The sequence below is a fragment of the Macrosteles quadrilineatus genome, unplaced genomic scaffold (assembly GCF_028750875.1).
Source record: "Macrosteles quadrilineatus isolate MER2022 unplaced genomic scaffold, UCM_ALF_1.0 Scaffold_6__1_contigs__length_79288215, whole genome shotgun sequence".
NCBI lineage: Eukaryota > Metazoa > Arthropoda > Insecta > Hemiptera > Cicadellidae > Macrosteles > Macrosteles quadrilineatus.
The window spans coordinates 7,251,322-7,278,707 of record NW_026542599.1 but is presented as its reverse complement, the minus strand read 5'-3'; the positions used below and the strand labels follow the sequence as shown (position 1 = coordinate 7,278,707).

The 27,386-nt window shown below is 34.3% G+C and overlaps 1 protein-coding gene across 2 annotated transcripts in view; it reads right to left on the bottom strand.

The window, feature by feature from the left end:
* LOC128996293 (kinesin-like protein Klp10A) overlaps positions 1-24,988 on the bottom strand; it is a 101,481-nt gene extending 76,493 nt beyond the window's left edge. The window contains exon 1 of one of the 2 annotated variants that reach the window (XM_054421517.1): positions 24,587-24,988. In XM_054421517.1, coding sequence (XP_054277492.1) covers positions 24,587-24,647 — 61 coding nt within the window. In that variant the 5' untranslated portion in view covers positions 24,648-24,988. The remainder of the gene's footprint in view (positions 1-24,586) is intronic. The other variant, XM_054421518.1, reaches the window with a different exon arrangement.
* Positions 24,989-27,386: the final 2,398 nt, after the last annotated feature.

Below are 27,386 nucleotides of genomic sequence, written 5' to 3'. Positions count from 1 at the left end.
ACAAAAAGTAAACTGAATTACTATAAACTATTATACTTTATATCACTTGTCTAAACGACTTCGTATGGGCCCAATCCAATTCAAATACAATAACCCACTATAACCTAAATGTTAGAATAGAATTACACACGATTGTTATACATATGTGAAATGATTTATTTCATACTTTAAGACATTAAAAATATTACATTGTCACAAAATTAAAATCCACCAAAAGATTAATTCGACGAGAATAATGTTTCAAGACGGCGGGGATTAACCTTAATCGGAAGCAGAAAGGCAATTAGAATGGCTCGCTGGTAGTTTCATCCGACAATTGGGTTATTTACAGTGTATAATTGCCGCGCACTGGAAACGCCCGCGTTTAGATCTTTCCATCCCATTAGCCCATAGAATCGCTGCACTCCAATTTGAAACATAGAAATGCCTTAGAAACTTTCCATCATAGTGTAAGACGATAGGTCCTATGTATTAACAAAGACATACTTGTTTACTTTAGTGTGTCCAATCCGGAAAAGTGTATTTTAAGTCCTCAAAAGAAGAATTCGTTAACATGTGTAATTTTTTAGATAATAATTAGAAATCCATCCAAACCCTAGTCTTGTGACTATCTAATTATCCTTATGACGGATAGCATTATTTTGATGGCCCAATGACTTGGAATCGACACAGCAATCTTCCGAATTAAGGGTGTTTGGTCGCAAATTTTCATGTCTGATTTTTTGTTATTGTTTAATTGTACTAAAAATTAGAGATACAAATATATAAGAAAATTTTTTTTATTTTGAATATTAAGCGAGATATGGAGCTTGAAAGTAGTAAATTTTTAATCTTTGGTACCAGTTCACAGGGAGAATGGGTAATGCGATTCTCACCAAAATTTGCATTCAGGTGTGGAAAAATAAGATAATAATCACTAGCTATTTAAAATTAAAAATTTTAAAAAAAATTTATTTTTTATTTTTTATAAATTTTTTAAAAATTAAAAAATGTTACTTTAAAAAATTTAAAAATAGCTGTTTGTTTTTGGAAAAAATGTATATGTATGTTGGAATATAAAAAAATGTTATATGTTAACTCGTTTGGGCTGTGAATTTGTACCTTTGATGCCTTGCGCTGTCGGAGCACGACTCGTTGAGAGTTTGTACACTAACACCGGGGCTTTAGAATACTTTAACATCACGTAATTATTAACATCCCTTAACATTGAAAGAATACGTTTATCGTTGTATTCTAAAGCCCCGGTGTTAGTGTACAAACTCTCAACGAGTAGTGCTCCGACAGCGCAAGGCATCAAAGGTACAAATTCACAGCCCAAACGAGTTAACATATAACATTTTTTTATATTCCAACATACAGATACATTTTTCCCAAAAACAAACAGCTATTTTTAAATTTTTTTAATAAAATTTTTTAATTTTTAAAAAATTTATAAAAAATAAAAAATAAATTTTTTTTTAAATTTTAATTTTAAATAGCTAGTGATTATTATCTTATTTTTCCACACCTGAATGCAAATTTTGGTGAGAATCGCATTACCCATTCTCCCTGTGAACTGGTACCAAAGATTAAAAATTTACTTCTTTCAAGCTCCATATCTCGCTTAATATTCAAAATAAATATTTTTTTCTTACATATTTGTATCTCTAATTTTTAGTACAATTGATCAATAACAAAAAATAAGACATCAAATTTTTGACCAATGCGAGGACTAAACAAAAAGTCACTCAGCTACCGTCGCTACCGAATCAATATTATTAAACTCAAACCCCCTTCAAACACACCGGTTATCCGATCCTCACTTTATTCCAGTGCTTCTCGAATTGAACAAGATATTTCTGACATCTCACATCGACAACATTTATAATTAATTTGTTTCCAGCGTAGCACATTGCATTTACAACCCGTATGTGTAAACCACTGCTCTGGTAGCGTTTGATGCATTGTACCATAGATAAAACATACTGTACACGTGTGATTTGTTCAGAAATAGTTATTTGTGTAACTAGTGGGCGAAGTGGCAGAAACGTTTACAGACGAGCTGTAGGCGAGTGAGGAAAGTTTCTCGAGTGCAGCAAAGGCAGTTTGCACTCGCGTTACACATTACATTTTCCTTACAGTAACTATAAAACATATAAATAACTAGTCTTTCAGACACTATAAAACTCGTTTTTAGGTTAGGTTAAATCCAAACATTGGACGAAATGGGAAATGCTCCACCAGCTGATCGCAGACATAATATCTATAAGTTTTGCCAACTTATTTTCAAGCGTACACGTATGTATTACGTATTACGCACGAATACTAGAAAAATACCGGTATGGATCATAAACATAAACAAATGACGTTGTTGGTCCGAATCCTATACTCATTGAACATATGTTTTGACAGTTCCATTTAAGCAATGTTAAATAATGTTTATTTTCGGGCCAAAAATGTCATTCGTTTATGTTTATGATCCATACCGGTATTTTTCTAGTAATCGTGGTATTACGTGCCTAATAAAAGCACGCTGTTTTTGTTGTTTGATTGGAATATTGGTGTGCAGCGAAAAAACTGTGCGGCAAAAGTAAGTAGATGCAGCAATTAGCAACTTTCTGTGCTATAATCAGTGCAAGGTAGGTCACTGTCAGGTAACTATAGGAAAATAATATTTTAATCTCCATGAGACGAAATAAAGACCTTTATATGTTGGTTGGTTTTCCTAATCAAGGTTCTGAACAAATGTGACCCAGAGTCGTTTATTATACATTAAAATTTTGTTCGGGGCTAAGAACTTTACAAACCACAACAAGCCAATATGATTTTAACTTTTTATAAATACATTATTTATTAGATTAATTATACTTCGAGGTGTGTGATGATTAAGGAGCAATGGAGGAAAGAGTTGCTTTTTAAGTGGTGGTAAAAACAGTTACACTAGGCTACTTCAACCTATTGATTATAAAACTAGACTGTGCCACTAACCGTTCTATTTAGTTCAATTAAACCAACGCTGTAATAGGTTAGTTGCAAGACCCTTCTCAAAAAGTGTACGTTTCAGGTTCGTTTGAAGACTTGGAGATCAATCAATATTTAATTTCCAAAGATTCGCCTAAAAACTTTCCGTATTCGGGTACTCTCGGGTCGATACCAAAATGGAAATATACTTTCAGTAGTATTAAGTACAAAATGTTACTCATTGCCTCCAAGTATAGCATTATTTTACACCAACGATAAAATTATGTAGACTTACAGATAAATTTTACACTAAGCCGATTTCAAATATTCATAAACACCCTGATAATACATCACATTGTATCGAAAACAAACTGTTGTGTACGTAATTGTATGTTAATTACCAGTCTGCCATACTGTCTCACACCCACAATGCAATGTTATAACGCAACTCTGCTCTGTAGCAATCCTGACCTTTCCCTACACAGCCTGTGTTATGAGGCCTGTCATTATAGGCCTACCTCATTCAACATTGGCACCGAGATATGAGTCATACCTGTTATCTGTATGAATCCTGAAATAGGTCAATCTGTATCATAGAATCACCTTGATTAAAAGCTAGAACGTATACGTAGAGGAACGTAGAGTAGGGATGCACGATCATCTTTTTGACCAAATACTTTAGACAGGACCTTCCTTACTAGAACTTTAAAATTACATCTCTGCTAAACTTTTTGACGTAGGAAAGGGTCAATTTAGAGGCAGTCGCTACTTCGTGTGCGTATTTTTACCTTAATGTGAGTAAAATTGATTTTTGAAAAGTCTCATGTAGTTTTCTAGACCAACACTATATATGTAAAGTTCAATAATCAATTACTGCTAGGTCCAGTTTCAAACGACCAACATGGTAAAAATTTTACTAAGATTTAAACCGGCGACCTTATTATGAGCGCAGCGCACTATAACCATTGAGCTAATTGGTTGGGTAATTGAGTGGTTATGGTGCTCGCTAAGTAATTTGGGCCAAATAATCTTGTTGCGACCCTAATCTTAATTGGTAATAATAGGAGTATTCTGATATCTTAGCTACTCGTTAGAAATTAAATATCTTTTTTTTAGAATAGCACCAGTGGAGCATGAAACTTGTACAGTTCCATAGAATCCCACACAAGTTGTACTGAATTCTTTACAAAATGAATCGTCTCTGACAAGTCCATGGGTTTGGACCACTTCCCCTTCAAAAAAAAAATACATATTTGTGAATATTTTATACAAAATCAGACTGGCGACACTAAAACCCGATCACAAACATCGGCTATATATCATAAAAATTTGTTTGCAAACAGTTGCTTGTTGACAAAATACTAAACTACATTGGGCATGTTATTCACATGTTGTCTCAGGATGGCTCGTGATTCCGTTTACCTACAGCGTACAATAGAAGAGTCGTAAGGTAAAAACACTGCCTTATATAATTTATAGGTTACAAAACCCCTATCAGTAGGTGTTGCACTTTCGCCGCAGAAGTGAAATGAGTCATTGGATAGGTCATGATGGGCGTACAACTGCAGTGGAAAATAGGTCTTCAGCCTACTAGGCTATGGTCTACCAAGGCTACGGGCGAAAGTGAAAGGACTGCCTACTCGACACCCGTATTGGACCCTGCAGTGATGCCGCATAGCACATGGTGGTGTACAGGGTGTTATGAATATTTTCCTCCATTTTCCAAGCCATCCTCCAAGTCAACACGTTTCCAATGTAGGCAGGTTTCTGGAGTGTGTCCAGCAGTGTGGTGAAGTGGAGCGACCTCCAGTATAGCACATCGACAAGACAAGGTCGCCACCACTGGTATCTGGTACACTCAAGTATATATAGTACTGAAGATCACTGACAAAACCTCACAATGTAGATAAACAAGCAATACCGGTACTTATTGAGCCACCAAGTTAGACTTCACCCACCATAGTGCCCCACTGCAGTACAGTATGATTCACTTCACTGCTGCCATGATCCATTAATTATTCACCCGATACCAGGTGTCTGGACGCGTGTAGACGCTACGTGCGTTTGAGCCACCAAGTTAGTCTTCACCCACCATAGTGCCCCACTGCAGTACAGTATGATTCACTCCACTGCTGCCATGATCCATTAATTATTCACCCGATACCAGGTGTCTGGACGCGTGTAGACGCTACGTGCGTTTGAGCCACCAAGTTACACTTCACCCACTATAGTGCCCCACTGCAGTACAGTATGATTCACTCCACTGCTGCCATGATCCATTAATTATTCACCCGATACCAGGTGTCTGGACGCGTGTAGACGCTACGTGCGTTTGAGCCACCAAGTTAGTCTTCACCCACCATAGTGCCCCACTGCAGTACAGTATGATTCACTCCACTGCTGCCATGATCCATTAATTATTCACCCGATACCAGGTGTCTGGACGCGTGTAGACGCTACGTGCGTTTTAGCCACCAAGTTAGACTTCACCCACTATAGTGCCACACTGCAGTACAGTATGATTCACTCCACTGCTGCCATGATCCATTAATTATTCACCCGATACCAGGTGTCTGGACGCGTGTAGACGCTACGTGCGTTTTAGCCACCAAGTTAGACTTCACCCACTATAGTGCCACACTGCAGTACAGTATGATTCACTCCACTGCTGCCATGATCCATTAATTATTCACCCGATACCAGGTGTCTGGACGCGTGTAGACGCTACGTGCGTTTTAGCCACCAAGTTAGACTTCACCCACTATAGTGCCACACTGCAGTACAGTATGATTCACTCCACTGCTGCCATGATCCATTAATTATTCACCCGATACCAGGTGTCTGGACGCGTGTAGACGCTACGTGCGTTTTAGCCACCAAGTTACACTTCACCCACTATAGTGCCCCACTGCAGTACAGTATGATTCACTCCACTGCTGCCATGATCCATTAATTATTCACCCGATACCAGGTGTCTGGACGCGTGTAGACGCTACGTGCGTTTTAGCCACCAAGTTACACTTCACCCACTATAGTGCCACACTGCAGTACAGTATGATTCACTCCACTGCTGCCATGATCCATTAATTATTCACCCGATACCAGGTGTCTGGACGCGTGTAGACGCTACGTGCATAACGGCATAGCTTGTTTTTAATTCCCTTGTATTTCTTCCGGAAAAGTTGGGAAATAATTGTAAATAAAATTATACCAAATATTTGTTTTACTGTGTATTATTGTACAAATTCAACAATACACAGTTTATTTTAAAAAATAAGATAATTTTTAATCAAAATACAAGGATAAAAAATCAACTAAATCACACAACTGCAAATTTCTAATTATTTGGACTGGGGGTTCACCGATTTCCTCAGTAAAAAAAGAATCACTATATGTGCCAAACATAGCAATTTCTGAAAACAAAACTCGACAAAATTATAGTACGAATGGAGACTTTGGATATACGGAAATATAAAACACGCAACTTCCAAATACTAATCGTTTAACCTTTGCATAATGCAGTTTAATATCAAGTAGTTAGGGAAAGAGGGAATAGGATGTTCTACAAAATGCTCTAGTCATAGTCTACTAATGATATCTACGAGGGTAAAACTACAAACGGTTTCCCAATAACTAAATTTACTATCCATACAAGTAGAAACATCTATTGCCTGCTTCAAAGATGAGATATTAAATGTACTTCACAAGCTACCAATGCGCAGCATTTTGTCCTTGTATCATTTCACATATGGAGAGCAAACACGTATATTGTCCGTATTCTGAGCTCAAAATATTAATTTTTCATTCAAATGTGGTTTCTTTTCAACCACATTGATGATAATATAAAGTGGACACTTGTGTATGTAATTTGAATACAAATCCAAACCCTCCCTAGATAAGTACGAAATTTGGCGGCTTTAAGGTTATCTTTGACTTCAATCCGTGCAATGTTTCCTCAAAACGACATCATTTTAGTAACACATTTTATGCGAGTAATACAGTAGTTACCTCTATACTTAAACAGCCCATTATGTAAATAGGAGCTTGGCTGCTATAGTAGTAATGCGGGAATCACATAGTAAAGTCTTGCGTTCAAATCCCGTCAATCACCAACTTGGCTTTTATCTTGTAATGATACAATGGCTTTGTGATTAAGAACCCACCTGAAGCTGTTGGTTTGTAGAGAAAACCTAAACTAGTAGGTCTATTAGGGGAGAACACTATCTTTTGTCTCCACTAACAGCCATACAGTAATATATTTCCTCTAACACACTCAAACAAAGGCCATCAGTAACTCAACCTAAACATACCCAAACAAGAGTCTCATTTGTGTAGTTTATAGAATGATTCTGCTTCGTTATCACACTAGTGAGTGACTCACACCATTTGACAACCAACACTTGGTTTGTGTCTTCAAAACGATTATGATTCTTAAGCTCTTTTTTTAACAAGAAAGTACTTTTTTGTTTTAAGTAATCTTGTAGCATACCAATCGATATTTTACTTCAATATGATGTCCTCGGTTGCCCTTTATACTTACTTTAATTTGCAACAACTTTTACAAATAATTTTATTATGTTGATTTCCATACGTTTTTTACCACAGAACTTTCATTCCGTGTTTACAGAGAGTTGTAAAAATGTGTGAAACAAAATTTGATTTTTTTTCAATGTAAAATTTATACATGTTGGGGAGGGGGACTAATCTTGTAAAATAAATTAGTATAATGTTACAGTAATATCAGTGTAAAATGATTTCTCAAGATGTCTCTAATGCAAATGCATTACAAAACTGTTCATCTGACCCCTGAGTAAATTATCCAAGTTTGCCTGAAAGGAAAGGTCTTATTATCCTGATTTAAAAATACTGTACCATAGTTCTCTTTCCTGTGATTTAAAATTACCATGATAACGTTTTTTGGAAAATATTTTAGTGATTGGCTTCCTTAGTTCAAAGATCCAACTATTTTCATACGTTGTTATACATTTTTTTATCTTAATTAATTTGAAATTTTAAATATGCCCCACAGTATGTAGAATGACGTCAAAAAGGAAATAGTGTAAAAATGAACGATAAATTCATTTACTCTATGGTGGCGATTTTGATTGAAGAAAATATGCGGTGTTAAGTGGTAATCCTAGTTGTTTTCTAACTTAATATTTTCCCCACTTGGTTGCAAAATTGAACACAGAGTCCCAAATTGTTATGTCATAAAACTGTGTGACATTCAAAACTGGTTTGCAGATTGTAACAATTTATATGTATCTCAGTGACATCGCAATGCACCAGTTGCAATTCCCAGATAGATCTGACAGGTAGTTTCCCCACACCCCAGGAGACTAGTAATGGATCTGACAGCCTGAGTCTTGTTTGATCTCCACAGAACCTACTCTATCTGACAACCACTTGATTAAAACCACTGACTTTCAATCTTTTATCAAACACAAATATATTGAGTACAGTGTTGCATAAAAGATAAGTTTAATAAGTTGTCTAATAATTGTTTGGTTCCTTCTAGGATTAAAAACGAATCCAGACACAAATTAGTAATTTACATCAGTGCAATGTGTTTGTTAGCTCACTTTGTTCATTTTTACTTTCTCCCCCTATACCATAGTATATGGAGAAAGTATTGTTTTTGTCAAAATTTCGAGTTTTGAGTGGATATATCCGTTTTGGGTCCCCCTGGACCCAAAAAAGTGGTTTTCGAAGTGATATCTGTGTGTGTGAATGTGTACATAGCTACAGACCACACCTGTGGACCGATTTTAAATTTGGTATGAAGGTTTTAATACAAGTTACCTCCAGGCGTTTTTTACTTTTTTGATATTTTTATTTTTAAATGGTGATTTTCCCATAAAAACCCATAAAATACTATAAAATCAAATTTTTGAAAAAGTGCCGGTTTTGATTAAAATTAGTATGTTAGGGTCATTATAGTTCTAATCAGTATAGTGCAACCCACCATTGCTGTAAAATTTTCGGTTTAAAAGTTATTGTGACTTTTGTGATTGTTCCTATAAAATACCATAGAACGCCTAAGGTTATTGACAAGCTAATGAGAGAAAGTATGTGTCAGATTGCTGATACCGTTTATTCATATTCTAAAACTGTCTACAATACCATGAGAATGGACAGTCTAGTTCTATGTCATACTTCATAGTCAAAGCTAGTAACTACAAAAATGGTTTGAATCCAAACAATAGTATGTTTGATGAAGAACAGGTATTTCTGCACCTACATTATTTTATACTTTAAAATGTATTATTTTTCATTTTATCACAATCCTTTAATTGTGTACAATGTGATAAGGTCAAAATCTATCAAATTGTTTTATAAAGAAATGTAATGTACAGTACATAGACCATGAGTTTTTTCTAAAATAATTTTGCCATTTAAACAGTTTAAAAGATGTGTAGTGTATTACAATTGTATTATTTTTTGGCATGAGTTGATATACCGGTGCTGTATATTTTGTCTGTAGCACAACCTGTTGCAGGCTAATTATACTATGTTCTTTTGGAATATAAAATTGGTAAGAAATAGAATCAACCTATCTGACTAACCTTGGTTAGAGAAGTGTACTAGATTGGATATGTAATCAAATGATACATGATACAAAAATTTGTTATCATAAGGTTTGTACCATTAATACCTCTTGATATAATTTTCAAGTTAAATAATGTCAAAATAACTCTAAATAGACATGATTCTAACACTAGACAATATATTGATCTAGTCAGACTAGAGAGAAAAACATTGAATCATCGCACTGTCAACATTCACCAATTATTAATCACCAATGATACTTGGAACTGAATGATCAATTACTCTAAGTGCAAGATTAAACCAAGATTGTTGTATCGCTTTATTGCCTTTCTTTGTCGGCTGGAAGGAGGTTTTAAGTGGTTGTTGAAAAGACAAAGAGGTGCTTTTGCATGTGCAAGTTGTCAGATTGAATATAAAACAATTCCCCTTTCAACTGAGTATTTTGTAAAGGAGACAATCATTACTGAACATATAAAACGCTCTTTCAGAATAGAATATCAAATGTAAAAACTATGTTTTCTTTAGTTTTGCTTCACTTTTGAAATAATTATACATTCTATATTTTTCCTTATACAAATAAACATGATGCAATGGCTCTAAATAATTTGCAGAGAAGGTTAAATAACTTTAAAGTAAATTCAATAATATGTGAATAGGCTATATGGGTGTCAACCATTTAGTATAATTTATACAACTTTTTTCTTTACATAAGAACTAGCTGTTACCCACGGGCTTCACCCCGTTTGACTTCATAAGTATTAAAAAATTATTGATTGGTTAAGTTTTAAGCTGAAATAAACAACACAGAATACAGTAATACAAACAAGTAAGTACAGCTGAGTTATTTTGAACATTAGGTATATGGAAAGTTCCCTTTATAAAGGAATTACGACCTTAAAGGGCAATTTATGAAATAATGGATAATTTTGCGCAAGGTTTCTCGTCATGACGAAGATTTTAAGTATATGGTTTATGGGGATGTGAATTGTAGTTTTCTCAAAAGTTCATGGGTACTTTGGGCTTTATAGATACGGTATGCACATAAACCTGAAATTATAACTTTCATTTGATAACAAAAATGAATATTGGTTACCAATGTTAATATTGTAATTTTACAAATGTCAGATCCCCATAAGAATGCAACCACGAAAGCATAGAGTAAATATAACTACACATTAATACTGTAGTGTCAAAAAACAACAGGGAATTGTATCAATGAAGATTACTAGGTTAGTTTTGCATAAAGTTCTGATAACTTACTTCACATCACACCCACATCAGCTGAGAAACTTACCTGTAACAAAAAGTCAAAATTAACAACTTATTTGAACATGACATGAAAATTTAGTGAATCATAGTTTGTTCTACTCGGTTCTTCTTCAATATTACCAGCCTAGGAAAACATGTTTAGCAAATTTTACTGCAGAAAGAACAGCAATAATTTATGTTTAACTTTGTAAAAAAACTATCCTTGACCAATCACATATGCTACATAAATAATGTATTATGTTTTTATACATGGTGTCCCATAGCTCCCTGACAACCTGTTATTGTATAAATTTACAATGGATACTGTACTCTGATGTTATAAAATTAAAACAAAACCAGATACTGTATTTCAAATCCAATGGAGATACGAGACCAAATACAACATAAAGTTGCTAATGTAAAGTGTTACTCTTAATATACAGCTTTAAGAATTTGTAGGGAACAACTTGATACAATATTATTGTTACAAGCTATACACAGGCCTATATTATAACACCATTAAAAAAAAAATTAATGCAATAAACTACTAAACTACCCATCACAAAACAGATTGTACATAGATGTACAACTTTAAATTAGGGGTTTTATCACAACAATGGTAACCAAATTACAATATTTAATGTTTTTGAGGTTGAAAATAGGAAAACACTATTTTTACCCCATAAAACCCTGTTCTCATAGTCTGTCAAGCTGGTTCACGAACTTCTTCAGTTAAATGTAATTTTATAAGTTCCTACCGAATTTCATTAAAATCAGATTTTTTTTTTATTGAGTTAATTGACACCTAATATAACGTTATATACATACTGTACATATGAATCTGAACGGATGGAGAGTTTGGCCTCCTCTGAGGATATAGAAACAAAAAATCAAATCAGTTCCGGGTCTACTACGAGACTTACAGTAATAGCTTATTCTTCTTTATGGGAAATTCACTACGAAATTAAAACTGAGTAATGTACTAAAGAAATGAAAAAGTAATTTGTCGGTCTGACTTAAACCAGACACTGCATCCAGTTTCATTCATCAATAACCTAACTAAACCGATTAATGATTTATCAAGCCATTGACAAGTGTGTCTGGATTAATGACTTTGACAATCAAGCGGTGACACCTTCCCTCGGCACTAAGCCTTTGTGTTCTAAATCACAAGCTATAGTGTAAAAGCTCTTACGATAAAGCGCAAGACAGCATTTGTACAGTTAAAGAATGTTAGTTGCGACATAAACACATATTGATTAACATAATATGTGTAGGCTAAAGTAATGATCAAAATAAAATTATATTAATTTAATCCTATTGAACCTGAACTAATTGGATATTCAAGTTGTCCAGAGAAATGAAGGTTTTGAAATGAATTGAAAAACAATAATAACACAACATCAAACAATAAGAGCCACAACGTCTTGTTTGGGCCTTAGAATGTAATATTTAAAGTCCAGTAGCATCGAGTACGTTGAAAATACATATTTAGTAAAATTTTAACATGATGAAAAGCAAGGCTGTGTTATTACAAGATGGTTGGAGAAAATAAAGAGCAATCTTTGTACTATTATAACTTAAATAGCGTATTCAAAATTTTAAAAACAGTAAATGGCTTAAGTAATGTAAACTGTGCAACAAAACAGTTATAAAGTGGCATTCCCAACTTATTTATCAAATGGCTGTCTGGATTAAGCAAAGCAAAGTCTGTAAAATGGGGCCTGAATTCATGCAGGTTTGCTGCACAAGTCAATATTTTTCAAAATATAAGCTAGCTATTACGCCTAAATTTAATTTTGTCTGCTAATAATATTTTTAACATAATTTGAATAAAATATTGTATATAAATGAAAATTCCTAAATTGCCTGAGTGGTCCCATTTCAAACTTTACCCAAATACTTGCAGAAGCTTTGTTGACATAGCAGGCATAACCAAGAGCTTAAACATTAATACACACTTTGTTCAGTAAAAGGCCAGCTGACCATATGAGCATATTAAAATAATCCCCACATGTCAAAAACAATAAAATAATAAAATTTTAAAAATGTAAACATTCTGGTTCAAAAAGTGCAATTTTTCTCTCTCGTAATATCGTTTGTTTGTGTAACATCATTCATTTCTCTCTCCTTTTATTTTGACTTGTTTCATTTACCTTTTCCTTTTGTGTGCATTTAATAAACCCTTTTTTAATTTGACTCTAAATTCTGTGTACTGTGAGAACATTTGGACATTCATGAAACATATCTTCTCGACTACAGACAACATTCGACCAGATCTTCTTTCAAGACCTTAATAACGTCAAAGTGGTAACATAACTATAGTTCAGTGTTAAAAATTCAACCAAAAGTCCATAATTATTTTCTGTTGTCAAAATTAAATTAATAACCCTTAATACAGTCCACTTTATTATTTCTACAATAACCTTTTGATTACGCTACACACTTCTTTAAAATGAAGTTACAAGTTTCAATTAACGGTACTCAAGTATTTTAATACATAATTGGCTTCACCCAAAAGAGTGAGAGCTAATTCAGTTAGAAATTGTCATTTTATGTTTGGATTTACATTAAATACACTTTTGTGATATAAAACAACCTCTTTTGTGAACAAGTGTGACATGTTCTCATTCCTAATTGCAAAAATTAGGTAAAAAGATATCTATTATAGTTTTAGCAATTGTAAATTATTTAGACCTGCGAAGCTTGTTAAAACATAGATAGCACCCACATGTGATAGTGATAAAATAACTCGGTCAATATAAATAACCTACAAGAGACAAAACCAAAATAAGGGTCAGGTATATCGTAAAGCATCCCACATGTATGATAACGAACCTGGCCATGTCCAAATCTGATGAAAATATAGGTCAATGTATAGGCCTACAAAGCATCTGTTTTAAACAAAGTAGTCGGCATATCTTTGACCGGGTAAATCATCTCTTATCGTGAAGATGTTGAGTTTATTTTAAGTGGATTTGCAAAACATCCGAATCATAATCAAGAATTTTACCATTCATACACAGTAAAAACAAGTGTATTCACTGTACATTTACCAATTAGCATACCGATTAGCGTGTTAACAATGTAAAACTTTTGATTTGAATTCATTTTCAATCAGTCTGAATATTATTTCAGCTTAGACTTTACTAAAATCCATCTATATAGTTTCATATTAATTTAGGGTTAATATGTGATAAAAACAATTTGTTTGATACAATTTTAAATTAGAAGATAGAACCATGGAACTCTAAAACTTAAGTTAAGTGTGTTGGTTAAGTTATGTGTGTTAATGTAGTTAACTATTGATACCGGGGTTATGTGATGCCGCATCACCTAACAGGTAAAATGTAAAACCTTTCTAAAACTATTTTATGAACGACATCTGATTGAAGCAGCAACTTGCAGTATATAATTCTCATGAAGGAAGATATTGCTAAATTATATGACCAGTTTGGAAATGTAATCCTAAATAATCTGAGAAAAGCACACATTTTTAATAAACAATACGGTACATCATAATCAGAAAACACAGATAGGAGAATTTATCAAAGAGGTTTTAGGGAAAGAAAACTTCTCATTTTCAGTAAACAAGAATCAAAAGGTTAATTTAATTTCTTCTCAGACTATTGTATTGTAGAAAAAACTAAATAAAATTAAATAATGCAATTAAAGATTTCCCAAGTAACACATGTTTATAAGCAACACATGTTTTATGGGTTTGGCAAAGAGGAGGTGATTTCCCAAGGGTGATCCAGGCACAATTTCCACCGCGGGGCCAATTTGGAGGGAGATTGTTTATGTAAATTGCTACTTAGGAAAAATTACTTTAGGGACGGAACCAATAGCTCGATGGATCACTCCGTCATATTAGGTGATATCTTTGACTGTGGGTATAATAAGACACTACATTTCTGTGTTGTAGTTGTAGCCAATACTAGAATCCTTATATATAATACGTGAAGGCGATTTCTACGAAACACTACTCCTCCGTTAATAATGGATGGATTTTTACAAACGATGTGTCAAAATTAAGTATTTTTTGTGTAGACTCCCCCTATCACCAATTCCTGTAGTAAAAGTCCTCGGGCTTTGCCCCACAGGCCATCAAAATCCCAATGTATTGCTTATGAAGAAAAGATGTTGTTTACTTAAACAGACGAATATATGTATTAATTACAGCTGTTCATAGTAAACACATAATACATACAAGAGCGTTCGTTTTCAGTTTCGACAACTGGAGTGGAGTGATTGATTATATTATCTTCGAGTTTACTCTTTTAAGTCATAATTTAAGGAAATAATTATGACTGCTATTCGTTTTGAAATTTACACCTGGAATACTTTGCGATTCCTCGAATTCGAGCAACAGGCGCACTAGTAAAAATTAGTAGTTGACTTATGTGTGTGGCAAGTCAATGTTAATTAATTAATTCTGATCAAAACGCCAACATTTTTACAAAGCTAACCCAAAAAGAGAACTTTTGTAAACTAAAGTAGGCCTATTGTGTATTTCCCAGTAAAAAAAAAATTAAATGAAAAGTTGAATTCAGACTTTAGCGGGCTTACTCATTTGTATTCTTTTCCAATAAAAAAATTACCTCATTCAATTACGTTCTTTTTAAATCAAATTGGCAACAGCTGGTCTACACATATAGGATGTCTTTATTAGTATCCCAAAGTCAATGGTGGTATCCATTAGTGAGTTGTGTCGCTACTTAGGTCTTAAAAAGATGGAACACACATTGTGCTTGCTAGTCTGTGCTGAATATGACTGATTGAAGAGTGAAAAAAGAACTTAATGGATGGATCCTACCTACAGAACAGACAAATATAGTTGTTATTGTTGTAAAATTTAAGAATCATCAACTTAAGTTAAAAAAAATTAAATCTTAAGTGCTGGTTCCGTACACAGCCAGCATGATTGAGATTAGCAGACCTAATTAAAAATCTTACTTCTAATGTAAGTGGGGGATTTTTTCTACTTAACTAGCTTAAGGTGGTGTTTAACGTAGGTAGTAAAAATGTTTAAACATTCAGTTGTAGACCAATAAAGTGTTATTCAAAACAATCTGTTGATTCGGTATCCTAGTATAGTTTTTATTTTCTCCACCAATCTAGCCCACACCTAATGCAATCAGACGTGAACGATCGACTAGGTTCAATAGAAAAGGTGGAACCTAATGCAAGTTTTATGAAGCTTCCCACAGCTAACCATGATCGCCCACATGACAATACAAGCAGACTGGACAACTTATTGGCCTTACACTCACTGTCAGCCGTTTACAATTATTGTAACTGTACATTTGTATGGGAGTAACTTTGTGCAACAAAACTGTACATGAGCAATCTCCGTCCAGCTTGGTTGTATAAGAGCTTAGTTTCCTGGATAGACTATCTGATCACGCTGTTCTACTAAAGGACCACTGAATGAAATTAATAAGTGTACCCACTTAAGGTAGAAAATTTATTCAATGGTTTTCAAATGTATCTCACAGTTTCTGGTTTGTACAGCTGAATGGTATAACTTAACAACTAATTCAGTAGAACAATATTTTTCTCAGCTAAACATACCAACGGTGTATGAAGAGTACATTTTAGAAAGTATAATCTGTGTCAAAAACCAGTTCCATTTAACATGAGTTTTCATTGAGATGTCTATTCCTATTTTACAATAAATAGAGATGCAATTTTAAACTTATCACAATATAATTTAACATTTTAATGGAAAAAGCAACCCACAAATAGGATCCAAGTTTTTAAATCATATACCAACCAACAACACCTAAATCCGCTATAGATAAAAAAACATTTTAGAAATAATGTGAAACATATTTAAGTGAAGAAAAGTTGTTACTCCTTAGAAGATTATTTTAAGAATATAAAAGTGTGCGTATTTTAATAAAATGTTGAGCAAGTTACTCATCAAAATAAGTTCTTAGTAGAATGCCTTATGTAGGCCTATAGTAGAAGTTTAGAACACAAAATCATATTTGTAATATTTAAAAAATAATAATCCGTCTAGTTTTAAGCTATGATATTTAATATAATAATTTGTATTTTACAGTGTATTGATTAAACCCCTATGACATAAAAACAATCATAAAAGCTTTAAAAAATGCAAGACTTAGATTTTTTTTAAAGGAAACTAAGAATGTGTTGTTACAAAATGGTTCTTCTACAATTGTATAAAACCTCAACCGAAGATGAAAATAAACTAAAATTGACTTGAAACACTGGGTGTGTGTTGATGACATAGAGTAGGTTATGAATAATGCATGTGACTGAAGTAGGAAGGCATTGGGATAATTCTACTCTTATTGTGGAATTGTTCTAACTTTGTGCTTGGTACCAACAAGTATAATCAATACCATGTAGTACGATTACTAATTTTCTCGCAACAATTTATGAAATAAATTCTATATTTAGGCTACCGGTATGTAAATATTCCTATTACTTTATATTCCCATCAATAATGATCCTAATTGATTTCCATTCAATAGGAAACTGCAAACAACACAGCTGGTGAATTATTTCACTGATACCAATGATAGTTGGGTTAGCGTTACGATTGTTCATCTAGTAATCAGAAGGTGTCTGGTTTGATCCTGAGAATAGTCTAAGCTTTATGATGGTTTAAAACTGGAACCAGCTGTCTTTGATCATTAGGCTCTCAATAAATTATCCTGGCTAAAACACCAGCTGATGTTATTAAGTAACAAAGCAATCGTCTCATTCATTCACCCTCATCCTTCGCTCATCTTTGCCACTATACGTACGCTGGTATGTCGGAGTTGTAAGTTACGTTAAACCTCCAAATTCAGGCAATGGTTAAAAATCTACCCAAATTCCCAATGTGGACGGAGTGAAATAGCCTACTCAAGACGTGGAGTGGTATTTCATTCGAACATTGGCCGAAGCGAAATACCCAGAGCACATTATAGGCAAACTATTTCACTCAAATGTCGAAGTCAAACCGATCATCGGGGATTGAGCAAATCCAAAATAATCACAACAAAATGTGAGCAAAGGTGACTAGGTGCTCTTAAGTCTGTGCTTCTACTAACTTAAATTCTAACTTATCTGCAAATACAATAGGGTACTAACAATTGAAACATTAAAATTAAAGAAATAAATTAACATTAAGGTTACTTTTCTATTCAAGTGGGAATAAAAGCAAACAAAATCAAGACCTTGGCGTTTCTTTGTCTACAAGAGTCCATACTTAGCACCTTAAACACCAACACTTCTCCCTCCCACACTGCTTGACTAATGGACATGATGTAAATTTAATGTAGATGAAATTTAAATATTAATGAGTATTACAATTTGCTTGTTTGGAGGTTTTAAGGGTTTTGAAACTAATAAGTAACTGATGTAGCCAGTCTAAACACAATATAAAATTGTGGTCAAGTAAATTTTAAATAACTTAAGACCAAGAAAATGCCCTCACAGTCTATTTTGGGATTATCATCATCGTTACTTAAAGATATTAAAGCACACATAGGGGTGTATTTTAAGTTGAAGGAATACGAGGTGATTATAATGGAATGATCTGATCTATGTAGCTTTGTTACTGACTAAGATTAGCTTTTGCCAGAGCCATTTATTTAAAGCCCAATAATCAGGGACAGCTGGGTCCAGTTTTAACCCATCAAAAGGCTACAGACTTCTCTCAGGATCAAACCAGCGTCCTTTTGATTTTTAGGATTCGCAAAAGCTATATCTTATGGCTTTATTATTCAAACATCAACAAAGATTACGCAAGATAAAAACAGACCGAGACAATCACAGCAGATATAGACAGAAGAACTTTCACTCGGCTTTAAAAGGCAATATCACTGATGGCTGTTGAACATGACCTAGTCCATGTCCTCTTCAGCAGACCTACTTACAGATGAAACAACTCAAATCCTAACATAGCTGTTTATCATCCATTCAAATTGACTACCGGTACAAAATTGTTTTACAAAAAATGGTAACCTGACTATAAATATTTGTTATTTAACTGACACAAAATCTAAACAAATTAAAGACTTCTTGATTAGCATTCTTGTAGCCTATATGCATTTTATGAATGAAATACTTTTGAGAGATTTGATGATTGATGTCACTGGTAAAAAAAAAAAAAAAAAAAAAAAAAACAATTAATATTGCAACACCTTCTAAGGCATTTTTACTGTCTTGTAAATGTTTACAGTAAGTAAAAATATCAAAGTGTCTTCAAGTATGAAGACATAAACATAGGCAATTAATTAATTAATTAATTATATTCCACAAATATGAAAAAACAATCTTAGGCTATATCTTGTGCTTTCAGGTGTTGTCAACCAGTACAGTACCACAGACAGACAGACAGACCACATTGTAGACTAGTATTAGGCTACTATAGACAGAACACATCAAGTAAAATATGTTGAATTTTCACTACAAACATACACTACACTACAGTTGTTGAACTTTTGGCTACAAAAATATTTTCTGTGTCTACTTAATACCGGTACGGTATGTAGATAAGAAAAACACGTGAATGTCAGAATGGGGGGACTAGTTAATTTAATTTCAGAGTGTAAAAATGCTGTACAATTTATAAGAGACTAAATACACTAACAGAGTTTACAAACAGAACTCTATCGCTTTTCTATTGTTTTTTTTTTGTTTTTTTTTTTTAGGATGAATAAAATTAATTGTTTTTAACAACGACTAACTATTTTATTTTTGCAGACCAGATAAAAATATACAAACAGTAGTAAGTTATGCTTTTAAATTCAGTGATTATTCAGTGATTTATATGACCAGTTTATTATATGTACCTACCATAACATTCAATCTGAAAATGAAATTAACAATAATGCTGTCATATTAATAAATTGGTTAGAAATTAACCTCACAACAATCTTGGGGTTGAATAAGCAAAATTTTGGGTACTTTCTGATTATCATCGATTATTTTTCTCTCTATATATATCAATACTTTATTTTTTTATCCAATATAACGATATTAACGAATTGAAACATATGAGCTGACAAACTACGATACCTAAATAAATATTGTTCAATATCAAAAAGAGTTAAACTGTATTCCAAAAAAATTATATTGAAATTGAACTGTTCTAAACTAACCTAACATAACAAACAAACCAAACTTGCTGTAACATTTAAAAATTCTGTTTGTTGTTTTTCACTTGTCTTTTTTGCTATCTAACAGAATTTTGAAATGGTACATCAAGTTTAGTTAGTTATTTTAGATTAGCTTCAAACAGTTTAATTTCTTAATCCATATTAGGCCTTTAAATTTTAGCCTGAACAAGATAAGTTGTCAATTTGTAACTTAAATGCGTTTGAAGATATTTAAACAGAAGGAATATAGCCTATGGATTGTAAAGTAAAACAAAAATATCGATGTATCAAAATATCATCGATAATAATTGTTCCCTTTGGAAAAGTACTAAATTTTGTTCCTGTAATGAACTACGTTACACCACATTTTAAATATGAAATGTTTGAACTGTTAAAATCTAAAATCTAAGAAATGGAGTTGAATAGAGTCTAGTTCATAAAACGGCCGTTGAAGTGTTATGAAAGTGACAGTTGAACAGCGATTAACTTGTTTGCTAGTTGACTACTGACTCACAAGTCCGTTACATTTAATTGAAGTGGAACTGAAGCTGCTACTAATTCAACATCAGACAAAATCTGCGGGCCTATTTGGTTCTTTAAAACAAAAATTTTCTTTTTTGAAATTACTAACCTAGCGTACTTTATTAGAAGTTTCCAATAAAGTAAGCTCATATTACAATAAAGGTAGTTTTCACCATTTTTGATCTGTCACAGAACCAGCTATTAAGCTAAACTACTAATGATTAGAGAGTTACATTTTCAATTAGCAATTGTGTTACCATTAATAAACCATTTAGTTATACAAAATATAGTATCCAATTTGATTTCTATCAATCAGAATTGTGGCAACTTAAAATTGATGAAGTTTTGGAGAAACCAAAATAGTCAAAATTACGTGTTGACATAAAAATTACCAACAAAACAATAGTTTTATTTGTGTAACTAGTGTGCGAAATAGAACTTTGCAATACATGAGAGAAATGTTTACGATTGAGCCACGAAAGCGAGTGTGGAAAGTATCTCGAGTGCAGCAAAGGTACTTTGCAAACGTGTTAGGGCCTACACATTATATTTTTCCTACAGTTACTAAAGAAAGCATAAAAATAATTAGTCTTTCAAACACTATACATCACGGTTTTAGGTTAGGTTAAATCAAAATTTTGAACGAAATGGGTACTGCACCAGCTGGATACACACAACTAAGTTCTTTTTTAACAAAAAATTGGCTACAGCTGGTCCGTATAGACGGGACGTCTAGACTTCAGTATCCAATAGTCAATGATAGTAGGAGTAATGTAGGCCTATTGTTTTTGTCAAAATTTTCTAGCTGAGTTTTGAGTGGATAGGCTTTGGGTCCCCCCCTGAATAAAAAAAAAGTGGTGTCCATTAACATTGGGTCCATTAAATTCTGAACAAAATGGTACGAATTACAAGTCCGTTAAGATTACAGTTCAAAAGTAATTTTAACGTATGTTATTTTCTCATAAAAAAACCATATTGAAAAAACTGATTTTTGGAAAACATTCTGTTGTGATGATTAGTGTTATAGTCCTTATAATTCTATAAACAAAATAGTGCATCGCCCCCCCCCCCCCTTGCCTAGAGGATCAGCAGGCTAATTTAAACAAATTATCAATATTTTATAGTCATGTTTTCAGTGTTTAACCAACAAAATTGATGAATTGGACATGCTATTCAAGATGCAAAATTGTTTAGTGTAGGCTATTGTGCTTTAGCGAACATTAGCTTAACAGCAGTATTTTTTTTTAGGAAGGTATTTATAATAGGTATTGAAAGTTAACCTATAGCCTGGGGTGCATCATTTGTCACTCAAGCATTATCCACGTTGGTGTGGCAATTTATATCCCCAATGCTACGGACTTTGAAGTTTTAAATACACATCTATTTCTGTATTGAACTTTGTTTTGAAATATGTACTGTGAAGCTTATCGAATTTATTAGCCTATCCCTAGGCCTATCCTGCTAGTGACATGAAAATTTTTTTGCAAATAAATTTGATGCCAAAGTTTTAATGTGTGGTGTCAACATAGATGTGCTTAAAAACAATAATAGTTAGCCTACCGTGCACTTCTTCATAATGTGCTTCAAATAGTCGGTTGCCGATGCACGGTCTGGGACCCTACTCAGACCTGATTGCTTAGACAATGTGGTAACGAATGTGAAACAGTGTTTGCTCTCGGTGAATGTTGTTAAACTTTCTTTATCAGATCATCGTGTCATTTTACTGATACGCTCTTTCCCAGTGTAGGTAGTCGTTAAGAAAAAAGCAACTCGTCCTAATGTTATTGTAAGATCTATAACAACAATATGGAACTTTTCAACAAACAGTTCTAGCCCTTATTAACTGGAAGAGCCTACTCTATGGCAAAAATACTAATACAATTTGTAATACAATTGTTAATGTAGCCTAATTAAGTTAATTGGTCAGGGCCTTCCAATAGACCGTTACGAAGAAAAGTTAAAGCTTCTTAATAACATTGGGACACTGACGCAAATATGTCGTCAGTCTGAATTTTAATGTGACCAGCCGTCGCATCGTGCGAAGCTACTCAATAGGCTATGAGCAAAAAATTTAGTAGCCTACTAAGTTATTACGGTAGCGAACGTATTGACAATATTGAAAAATGTGTTCTTTGTGACTCTGTGCAGACGTTAAGTTAAGTTGTCAGGCCAGGATTCTCTGTTTCACATTTTCAACCCAAAGGTATTGACAAAATTATACCCTGGATGGGATGTCTACTTCAGGGCCGGGGGCCTCACTTGTAGCCTCAAATTTACTTCTTGATAAGTAATGTATTTTGCCTACCTATTATCTGTTTCGCCGTGATCGCGGAAACCGTTGATGAAATCTGCCCAACCGCAAAAGGTTTATAGTAGTTGTCACCAGCCTATTCATCTGCGATCCCGGAAGATGTCCACGATTTTAAATCAAAACGAAGATCATGTCTTTTTTGCAGAGCCATCTTCAGGATTTTGTCATGATCAAAGGAGACAAAAATCATGTCTCCGCGCTAGCGCAAGAGGTTAATTCCACGGCCAAAGGAGTCGTTCATTATTTCGACGTGATCGGATGAGACAAAGATTATGTCTCCGCATTCACGCAAGATCCTAACGATTTCTCTGCGGACATAGGAGACGTTTTTGATTCCTTTGAGATTGGAGGAGACGAAGATGACGTCTCCACGCTCGCACAAGATGTTAACTAAATCTCAGCGCCCATTGGAGACGTTCATGATACCACTGTGATTGGAGGAGACGAGGATGATGTCTCCGTGACTGCGCAGTACCTATATTCACTGATTTCCCCAACCACAGGAGATATTAATGATTTCACAGCGATTGTATAAGACAAAGATGATGTCTCCTCAATCGCGCATGATGTTCGCTAAGTTATTTTGTCCGACTGAATATTGAAGATGTTCACAATCCCTCCATGACCGTGGTAGATTTCCACGATTTTACTGTGACTAAGTTACAGAAGGCGCTACAATTTGGCCGCGATTACAGATTTTGTATAAACCGATTACAGTATAACTTAGTATAGGCCTATCAATTAATATATTTAAATTAATTACCGGTAGGCTATTTACAAAACTACCCGATTTTTATCCCATATTCCCGAAGGTCAACATTTTCTTAAGAACACAAATAAAATTACAAATGTCTGGCCTAAGACACCTAAGTTTTTAAACTTAATATTATTATTATAAAAATTAATAAACTTATTTATTAACTAGCTTAGTCTCCTAACTTAAGTAGGCCTAGGTATTTTTGCTGACCGGATTGTTGGAAACAAAAGCTGAATTCATCGAGTTGTTCGAAGCAATAGGTCAGACTGAGTGTATTTCTAAACCCTTAAGTTCCAACCTTCGAAGAATCAGAATTAACTTATAGACGGGTCTCATCGATTCTAAATACGGCCCTGCGCTAAGACCAGGGTTGCCACCTTAGGTTAGGGAAAAATTGGGACATGGCCCCCCCTCCCCCCGGATTAACAAAGGCATAAATGCGGGCATAAGGAACCGAAATCAGGACTGTCCCGGCAGAATCAGGACGGGTGGCAACCCTGGCTAAGACCAATGAATAATAATTTAAAAAACGATTAATATGTTAAGTTAACTTACAATCACCAATAGGCTACCTACCTACCTAAATTTAACCAATGGAGTCATTACATGTTAAAACAAAGTTCTGCCACAAGTACTTAGTTAGACCAATGAGATTTTCAGTTACCCAGACAATTTTAACTCTACCTACGTGGATATCATACATTAACTTCAGTCACCCTAAACTTAGGCCTATTACAAAAATTACCTAAATCCCTTAGCACTGGCTCAAGTTGTGTTTACTTTTAGGGACCATTATACTTTCAGTCAACACTTATGATATGATACTTTTTAATTTTCATCTTGATTGAACAAGACTGGTTTTGCTCAGGTAAAAACATGCGTTTTCAGGCTAATTTGATATTTGGCCAGACCTAGTTAGGCCCTACCACCATTTCTTATTATGTCAACGGTTAAACTTTACTCCAGATTTTAAGACACTGAAATATTTGCGTAAATACAAAAGAAAACATTAGGCCTAACATTAAATTATGACTTAATAAATCTACACACCCCCGATTTTAAGTTTTGCTTGATAAAACAAGAAACAAGACTGGGTAGGGTCTAGTGACAACATGCATTTAGCAACATTAGGCTACTTACCATCTGTTCTTTTGATGTCAACGCTTATTCCAGATTTTATAGCGCTGAAATCTTCATCCATATCTAGGGCACTAAACACACACAAATTATGAAAAAATAAGAACTACATACACACTAATAAAATATCGGCTTTGTCTAACGTTCGCAATCGCTAGAGACATCGACAGTTAACTGGGGTTTAAAATTTAGCTCGTTAGGAGTGGGCAATGTGAATCAACATGTCACTCGTCGTTTAACTCGACTCAATATTCTTCGCCTTTTATAACACACTAACAACCTGCTTCAATATATAAAATTATAGTTATATCACCAAAAACTAACGTAAAACAAATTATAAAATTTAAAATGAATTTGTCTTAGGTTGACGCTGACGTTAGGGCAAGAAGGCAGCCAACCAAAAACCATTAAACCAAACCAACTGGTGAAAAACTAACAGGGCGCCAACACAAGAACTGTGAATAGACCACGAACATGCATAGTTAAAATAATAGTACCCTTTTAAAACATATGTATATGTAAAACAGAAACAGGGAACATTTTTGTGTGAAACATTGTTGTACAATATGGGTCAATACATTTAAGTTGTTCTATGTTCATTTTTAAATGTTAATCTATCAGCACTGAGAATGCAATACATTATTAGGGAGCTTCGCATGTTATTATTAATTAGATTGTACGTTATTTTAGAGAAATGTTGCGAATAAAATGTTCATAAAATGGCTGTTGACATGCAGGCCTTCGCGACACATAAGCAAGGTGCGTGTAAGGTGTAGGATACAAGCGGCAATTATAGTCATATTTATTTTTTAACGCTCATTGAATATCCCCCGTTGTATGTGTCATTGTAGTTCATGACATCGTGGCAAACTGTACCTACAGACGTGCAGGACGTAGTGCATTATATTTTATTATCTGACAGTTCTCTGATAAAGAACAACAAGTTTTTGTAGATAAAAGGACTAGGAGATAATCAAGGTACAACCAACTAACAAGAGGAGAAGACTTTGAGCAATAACACACCGTCTAATTATGTAGCTTTATAAAGGAATGACGGTTATAGGTTCTATGAATACACGAGGATGATCATCCAAGGCCCCACTAGAAAAACTAAATTCTGTACAGGTGCAGGTCTGTACAGTTTGCCACCATGTCATGAACGAACATGAACTAGGCCTACACAACGGGGTCTTTCTAGTGGGGCCTTTGATCATCCCTAGCTTTTACTACATTTTGAGCAGATTGAGATGGAACATTGAGAAGGGAAGGGTAGGTTTACAACAGCACTTCATATTTTTCAGAAAAATGAAGCATTGAAATCAAATACATCCAGAAGAAGTCCACTTCAAGAAGTCCATCGCCACAATCTTCAGATCGGGGAGTCGTCAAAGACGAGGTTGTTCATTTGAGGTGCTGGAATGTGTGCTGTTCAAAGTAATCTGTGGTTTTGTTATATTGCATGTCTAATTAGGTATTCTTTGAGTTTTTTTGTGAAGCTGTTTTTTTATTATGGTTGTTGATTTTATATGTTCTGGTAAGTGGTAATGGATTGTAAAAATAAGTGCCTGTATTAATTGATGGGTGTTATTGCTTGCTTTTTTCGTTTTTTGTAGTCGGTGTTGCTTTGTATTAATTGTGTGTTTGTTTTGGGTGTTGTAAGTATAAGTATGTATATCTGATCGTGGGGTGGGGGATGATTTTTTGGCTAAGAGTATTGTGTCAAATACATACTGGGAGGTTATTGTTAGGATTTTGAGTTTTTATGAAGAGGGATTTGCAATGTTCTATAGTGGAGTCTCAGGAATGATCTCAGGATTGACCGGATTGTACTCTTTTGGATGGTTAAGATCCTTTCATGTTTCTTGCGCTGGCTGATCCCCAGACGGCGATACCATATTTTATGTGGGAATGAAGAAGCGAGTGGCCCACACAACACAAGAAGATCCTTTGGGATGTCTCTGTTCATCCCAGTGGGATATGGAGGATATCCTCTGTAAATCCCTCAAAGTCCTCAGAGTTTCCTGGGGAACTCCCTGGGATCCCTATGTCCACCCAAATCCTAATCCCTGGGATATCCCATCAGAATATCTATATATATAAAAGACAAAGCCCTCACTGACTGACTCACTCACTCACTCACTCATCACTAATTCTCCCACTTCCTATTTACCTAGGAGACTGAAATTCGGTACACCGATTCTTTGGGCATTAAATAGGGAAACTAAGTAGTTTTTATTTTGATCAGGCTTTCGGGCTCCACCCCAGTGGCTCTGGAGTTTCCCATGTTAACCTTATGATTTTTCATATTTAAAAGGAAATAATGAATCTTAACAGCTGTTTCAAATAAACAAGTTGGTTCTGTTCTATGATGTTCAATAGCATTAAAGTTACAAGGATTACCAACAGGGTGCAGCACTATTATTTTTTTTAAATTTATGACAACAGCTAATTTGCAACCAAAAGGTGAGTGAGCGTAGCGAACGAACTTCAACCTGGAGGCGAGTTAGCGTAGCGAACGAGCTAACCTGAAGGCAAGTGAGCGCAGCGAACGACCTCCAACCTAAAGGTGAGTGAGCGTAGCGAACGAACTTCAACCAGAACGTGATTGAGCCATGAGAACGAGCTCACTTATGAAGTTAAACGGGGCAAAGCCCGCGGGTACAGCTAGTCATGCATAAAAACACAAAATAATAAAGATTTAGACTGAAAAGCATGCATTTATCAGTTGAGTATTTTGATTATAGTTCATACAAACAAATTTTGAAAAAAACAAGAAAAAAATTTTCCAGATGGGACTTGAACC